At 42.7% G+C, this 7146-nt stretch overlaps 1 protein-coding gene across 1 annotated transcript; it reads right to left on the bottom strand.

Annotated features, from left to right (window-relative positions):
• Positions 1 to 754: 754 nt before the first annotated feature.
• Positions 755 to 6628, bottom strand: LOC112230827 (caspase-7). Its single transcript, XM_024397160.2, has 3 exons — positions 6034 to 6628; positions 1496 to 1659; positions 755 to 1394 (listed from the first exon to the last, which is right to left on the bottom strand). Exons 1-3 carry the CDS (start codon positions 6248 to 6250, stop codon positions 1017 to 1019), a joined length of 759 nt encoding a protein of 252 aa, XP_024252928.1. The 5' UTR covers positions 6251 to 6628; the 3' UTR covers positions 755 to 1016.
• Positions 6629 to 7146: the final 518 nt, after the last annotated feature.

The following is a 7146-nucleotide window of genomic DNA, read 5'->3' as shown; positions in this document are numbered from 1 at the left end:
GATCGACCTACAGGGGCAATTAGGGATAACTACCTTTGCTCAAGGGCACAGACAGATTTTTCATCGGCGACCTTTCGGTCACTCATGTGTTCCTCTGTCCCATTCTTACCTGTCTGTGTCGGGAAATGCCCCTAGTCCTTCCAACAGCTCAGTATGTCTTCCTCACCTGCCCACCTACACATAAGTGGGTTTAATCTTTTAGTATATATGGGCTGTTGCTCCTCATTCCTCTACAGCAGAGGTACTCATATTTGGCTGTATCTTCAACTTCACTGTATATAGACTTTGTTTTCTTTGTTGTACTGTATTATTGACTATGTTTTGTTTATTCCATGTGTAACTCTGTGTTGTATGTGTCGAATTGCTATGCTTTATCTTGACCAGGTCGCAGTTGCAAATGAGAACTTGTTCTGGTTAAATAAAGGTGAAATAAAAAATAAATCAACTGTATCAGCCCAGTCAGAGCCATAACTCAGAAATAAACTAATTTGTCTTAGTTACAATACAAAAAAATACCTTGAACATATCAGTCAATGAATTAAAAATATCAATTTCCTCAAGGTAGTTTTTAGCACACTCAACTTACATTAAATGGTTTCAAATAAGAGCATAGCAGCAGAAGCTAAGTGATAGCTAGCCATTTTCATCCTCTAGGATATTTTAAGACGCATTCGTTTGTTGAGGAAAGGGGCAATGATAATCTACTCTATGGTGAAACCATCAACACCTCCCGATCTGTTCCTGCATCCACATGTCTGATCATCACAATGTTATTTTATTTCATGCACACAAATGTAACAGAGTGGAAATTCAATCCCAACCTAGGCCCACAAACACAACCTTCTGACCAACAACACTCGAAGTCAACCGTACTAGCTGACAGAGCAAGAGTCAAGCCTAACAATCCGAGAGAGACCGTTCTCTTCAGATCTAACAAAGGCTTTGGGTTCAGCTTATATGTTTGTGAGGTCTGTTGTACTCTGGGTTGCCGAATGTTGCGGCAGAAAGTCCATTGGCTACGCCCTCCTTCCGGGCTCGGCAAATGGGAACACCTCTCTGGTCAGTCGTGATACGAAGCAAGGCATTTCCTTTTTCCCCCCCAGCAGACGACCTTTGGCCTCGAAGCAAAAGGCCACATGATGGGAAAGGCGTGTGAGAAGGCGTGTCAGTTCCAGTGCACCACCCCCTTCCTCCTCCAATAGGATGCAGAATGTCTGGAGGAAGACGGCCCCCAGAGGGTTCATGAACGCCCCGTAACCTGGTGCGGTGGCGTACATAACTGCCGTATCCATGGGGATGGACATGTATTGAGACAAGGTGTCCTCAATGATGTCACTTCCTGCTGAATCCGCCTCCACTGTCACGCCATCATCCAGCTCACCCCCACGACACGCCTAGAGAGAGAAAGAGGTAAAGATGATTACTATTGATTATTATCACTGACTGATTGAATGACTGACCTCACTGTTGTGGGTGTGGTGATGATGGTACTGACCTGGATGAAGAACAGTTTGATCTTTCCCTCCATGTGTGTGTTGTTGAAGAAGGAGAAGATGTGGGACAGTCTAACCGGCATTCCGTCCGCCCCGAACACACAACCCTCCTCCCCGTGAGATGATAGCACCGCCAGGAAGCACTCTTTCACCGGCTGCTCGCTCTCTGCAATCAATCAATTAATCAAATTGTATTCATTTATACATTTTTGGGTCAGAAAATGCTTTATTGGCCTAGACCCACTAAGAGCAAGCAGCAGCACAGTGGCAAGTAAAAAAAACCTTGAGAGGACCAGACTAGCTTTCTGGCTGAGCCAGTTAGCAGAAAAAAGACAACTAGAAAATTCTATGTCCTGCTGTGGCATGTGACGATGGTGGCCCTTGATTCCTCGAAACAGTCTGCTTCAACTAACAATTAGCTCACCCATCAGTCATCCTTCTGTCTGCAGGGCACAACACAGTGTGCACATGTCTGCAGGTGTTTGCAGAGTAGTTATTAAATAGGTGTGTATGGGACTGTGCAATGGATCACTAGGACATTATGTCTCTCTCGCTGTGTGCATGTGTGTGTGTCATAGTTTCATCCTGTCTGCGCCCTTTACATATTTCACATCTCCAGTGGTTTTTACTGTAAATAACAATGAATGACAGTATCTTTCCTCTGCCTCCCCCCTCCTTAATATTTATTTAACCTTTATTTTGACAGGGAAGACATATTGAGACCTAAGTCTATTTACAAATGTACCCTGTATAATGCAATCTAAAAGAATAGAATATGTTCCGGGATTCATCGAATGGCTTTGAGGAGTACACCACATCAGTCACCGGTTTCATCAATAAGTGCATCAACGACGTCGTCACCACAGTGACCATACGTACAGTACGTATCCCAACCAGAAGCCATGGATTTGATGCAACATCCACACTGAGCTAGGGCTGCCACTCAAGGAGCGGAACACTAATCCGGATGCTGATAAGAAATCCCGCTATGTCCTCTGACGAACCATCAAACCGGCAAAGCGTCAATGAAGGACTAAGATTGAATTCTAGAATTCTACACCGGCTCTGACGCTCTTCGGATGTGGCAGGGCTTGCAAACTATTATGGATTACAAAGGGTAACCAGGATACATACTCAGTGGCTGCACTGGCCAACTGGCAAGTGTCTTCACTGACATTTTCAACCTCTCACTGACCGAGTCTGTAATACCTACATGTTTCAAGCAGACCGCCATAGTCCCTGTGCCTAAGAATGCCAAGGCAACCTGCCTAAATGACTACCGCCCAGTAGCACTCACGTCTGTAGCCCATTCCCATCGACGGGGCTGTAGTGGAGCAGATCGAGAGCTTCAAGTTCCTTGGTGTCCACATCAATAACAAACTATCATGGTCCAAACACACCAAGAGTCATGAAGAGGGCACGACAATGCCTATTCCCCCTCAGGAGACTGAAAAGATTTGGCATGGGTCCTCAGATCCTCAATGAGTTCTACAGTTGCACCATTGAGAGCATCCTGACAGGTTGCATCACTGCTTGGTATGGCAACTGCTTGGCATCCAACCACAAGGCGCTACAGAGGGTAGTGCGTCCGGCCCAGTACATCACTGGGACCAAGCTTCCTGCCATCCAGGACCTCTATACCAGGCGGTGTCAGAGGAAGGCCCTAAACATTTTTAAAGACTCCAGCCACCCTAGTCACAGACTGTTCTCTCTGCTACCACACAGCAAGCATTACCGGAGTTCCAAGTCTAGGTCCAAAAGGCTCCTCAACAGCTTTTACACCGAAGCTATTAGACTGCTAAACAGTTAATCAAATGGCTACTCAGTAAAATCTTTGAAATTATTTTATGTTACATTTGTATTTTTGTTCAGTATACAGTACCAGTCAAAAGTTTGGACACACCTACTCATTCAAGGGTTTTTCTATGTTTTTACTATTTTCTACATTGTAGAATAATAATGAAGACATCAAAACTATGAAATAGCACATAAGTAGTCACCAAAAAAGTGTTAAACAAAACATTAGAGATTCTTCAAAGAAGCCGCCCTTTTGCCTTGATGACAGCTGTGCACACTCTGAGCATTCTCTCAACCAGCTTCACCTGGAAGTAATGTAGAGATCTACAGGTCTTTAGTTAAGCCAACGTTTTGATACAGGATACAGCGATAGGTATCAAAACGGTCACCTGTAAACAAAACGAAGGGCACTATGGTAGATGGCATCCAAAGGTTTAAGAGTAGGAGCAGCTGCACTTTGATAAATAACATCACCATAATCAAGAACAGATAAAAAGGTTGACTGAATGATCTGCTTCCTACCTGCTTAGAGAAAGGCACAATCTGTTTCTGTAGACAAAGCCAACTTCAAATCTTAGCTCCTTAACCAGCTCATATATATGTTTTTTAAATGTCAAACCCATACAAATACATGTGTCTAAGTATTTATACGAGGGATTCATTCAATCGGAGAACCATCTAATGAGTGAACATGTAAGTAATTTGAAACGTTCTTACGAGAATTTTTAAAAACAACATGAATATAGTCTTGCCCATATTAAGCACAAGTTTTAAATCAGCTATAAAACCTGACTGTAGTTTAGACACAGCCAGACCAACAGTCAGGAAATAACATACATAATACTATCGTCCGCATATAGATGAAATGTACCATTTGTAACAGATTGACGTATGATGTTAATATAAATAGAGAACAGGTCCCAAAACCGACCCCTGTAGTACACCTTTATGGACTTTAAGAAATTCATACTAAACCGCATAAATCTCGATGGCCAGAGTTCTGTCACTAAGATAATCATGAAACCATGAACAGGCGTCAGAGCTCAGGCCTATCAAGGCCTATCAACTTAGTCAATAAAATAGCACGACCAACAGTATCAAAAGCTGTTGACAAGATCATTAACAATTAAAGTGGTTGCTGTCATAACGCTACGCCAGGCCTAAACCCTGATTGGCTTACGTTCAAAATACATTTCTCCGATAACTTTTTTTTAGCAAAGTTGTACAATTACCAAGGATTCGAGAATCTTAGCTAGACAAGGACATATTGAAATGGGGCGATAGTGATTAAGATCTCTACTATCCCCGCAATTATGGAGTGGCAGTACAAGAGCTGATTTCCCATACATTTGAAATATTTCCTGATAACAACATTAAATAAAAACAGTGGGTTATTGAACCAACAATGATGGGCGCTGCACAATGAAGCAGACCAGGATCCAAATTGGTCAGCTCCAGCTCCTATAGATTTCTTGTTGTCTATTTGCTAGCAAAGCATCCAGGAGTTCCTTTTCTGTAAATAACCTAAAAGAAAAGCACTGGCTATCAGCATCCAGCCTAATATCATTGTGAATAGGCTAAGAAGTTATTTTCAAAGAGATAGCCCAAATAAAATGGTGATTCAATTTTGACATTTTTGTTGTTGTAATGAAGCCAGAGTCTGAATTAATTTGTTGTGGCAGAGAGGGGGAACGAGAACTATTAAGGGATTTTTACAGTTTTCCAGAATTTAGCCGGGTTCCCATTACAATCTGAAAGCACAGTTACTTAATAATCAGATTTTGCCTTTCTGATTTTTTTTTAACACAATGATTGCTCAGTTGCTTAAATGCTTGCCAGTCTGGGCCTATGCCTGTCTTTCTGGCCTTGACCCAAGCCTTATCTCTTTTGTGAATGACTTCTGATAATTCCGGAGTGCACCAGGAAGTCAAACTACCTTTAACCCTTAATTTTTTAAAGGGAGCATGATTATCCACAATAGCATTTGAAGACATCTGCAAAAAGGCTCAAAGCTAAATCAGGTTCAGGGAAAGCTGAAATACAATCAAGCTCACTAAAATAAAGATCCTGTAAAAAAGTCTATTCGTTGTGGTTTTTAAAGTTCCTGTTTGTCATGACACAAGGCTTGGATTTTTGTATTCTCACATCTCTAACACAAACAACTGGGCAATGGTCATTAACGTCTTGGGCAAAGACACCAGTAGAAATCAAATCAAATGTTATCTGTCACACGCGCCGAATACAACAGGTGTAGACCTTACAGTGAAATGCTTACTTACAAGCCCTTAACCAACAATGCAGGTTTTTTTTAGAATACCTAAAAAACAGTAAGAGATAAAGTAACAAATAATTAAAGAGCAGCAGTAAAATAACAACATTTAACATTTAACATATTTCTCTGGTGTTAAAACAAGATCAATCAGTGTTGACTTCGAAGGATCTTGAGGGTTGGGCTGTTTTCAGGAGACGAACAGTTAACGATTCCTCCCAGAATCTGAGACCTTCATAGACTTTTAGGACTTTTGGGTTAGAGAACATGATAAGTGTGTTTGTATGTGTGTGTATACGTTTTCCATTGCTTTGTGTGCTGGGCTGCGGCGGACTCCGTGACCGTCCCCTAATTGATAACATTATGTAGCAACTCTGATAAGTTTGATAACATTGATAAAACCAGGTTATAAAGTATTTATTATTGTTTTGGAGCTGATTTGTAGCAGGGGCGTGTGTATAAGATGTGTGTTACCTGTCTTGAAGAGTGTGTAAATCTCCTCAGCGTTAAGATCCATGTGAATGTCCACCCTGTAGCCCAGTCTGGTCAAGGCACCGTGGAGTCTCTTGGTGTCTTTCTCTGCCCCCGGCCTTCTGCCCAGTGGTACCCCGTGGTCAAAGTTTGACTCGGAGACCAGCACGGCCCGGTTGCACTCCTCATCGCCAGCAAGTGTCCGTCTCCACAGCGGCATGTCCAAATATATAGAGTCCAACGGCCCAGTCACGTTGTTGCAGTCTGGTTCCTCTCAAGATTTCTACCTATCCCTTGGGAGTGTGTCCGTGCTCCTGTCTTCCCCTGCTTGCTCTCTGGGGGTTTATGTCAGAGTCTGTGACAAATGTACCGCTATATTGTGCACAAAGCGCGACACAAGTCCAATGTAATAGAAAGAGTGTGGATCAGAGCACTGAATGAAGTGAGCTCTCTTCCCTTATGGGGTAAGGTCCAACAGGTAAAAACCTACCTGAATAGACCACCAGCAGGCAAATATCCACCTGAGCTGTGTGTCAGTCAGTGTAAAGTCGGAGAGTGTCCGGTTCATGTGTGCATATGTATTTTATACTGCAGCTGTTCCAACCGGCAGACAGGAAGGCTACCGGCTACAGCCACTCCCTCAACACTAACACACCTGGGTGGTTGTTGGCAAAATGTCACGATCGCATGCTGTTGCATCACAGTTCCTGGTATTACCTGTTATTTTCTACATTCATTCCTCCTTCCCTCCTCCATTCCTCTTTGCTGACTACTGGGAATGCCAGCTCAGTAAAACATGTGCTAGCTCATCTCTGGACTTACCCACCTTTTACATTCAATAGCAATTCATTACCAGCTCATCTATCATTTTTACAGGGCTTGCTGGACAGACTATCATCAGTAGCTTCACTTTCACAATGACTTGGGTCTTAAAAGGTCACATTATATGAATAGGGGTAAAGGGTTCTGAGAAATCACATCACTGCAGGGATTGACATTAAACCAAAGTCTGAAAGGCACATGCCCATCAGGCAGGTCAGGATTTTTGAGGTGTTGCCCAAAGATTATGATCACTTGCCTGAACATTTAAAGTATTTGTTTTCACCTACACACAGG

This window comes from Oncorhynchus tshawytscha, linkage group LG33 (assembly GCF_018296145.1).
Source record: "Oncorhynchus tshawytscha isolate Ot180627B linkage group LG33, Otsh_v2.0, whole genome shotgun sequence".
NCBI classification, from domain to species: Eukaryota; Metazoa; Chordata; class Actinopteri; order Salmoniformes; family Salmonidae; genus Oncorhynchus; species Oncorhynchus tshawytscha.
This window is presented reverse-complemented; position numbering and strand designations above follow the sequence as displayed.

What these genes read in the sequence shown, in the direction of transcription:
- LOC112230827 (XM_024397160.2), bottom strand. Translation starts at nt 6,250, where the DNA reads ATGCCGCTGTGGAGACGGACACTTGCTGGCGATGAGGAGTGCAACCGG. An exon ending in TTACACACTCTTCAAGACAG is followed by an intron (nt 1,660 to 6,033) that starts GTAACACACATC and finishes GATTGATTGCAG; the next exon opens with AGAGCGAGCAGCCGGTGAAA. An exon ending in TCAAACTGTTCTTCATCCAG is followed by an intron (nt 1,395 to 1,495) that starts GTCAGTACCATC and finishes TTCTCTCTCTAG; the next exon opens with GCGTGTCGTGGGGGTGAGCT.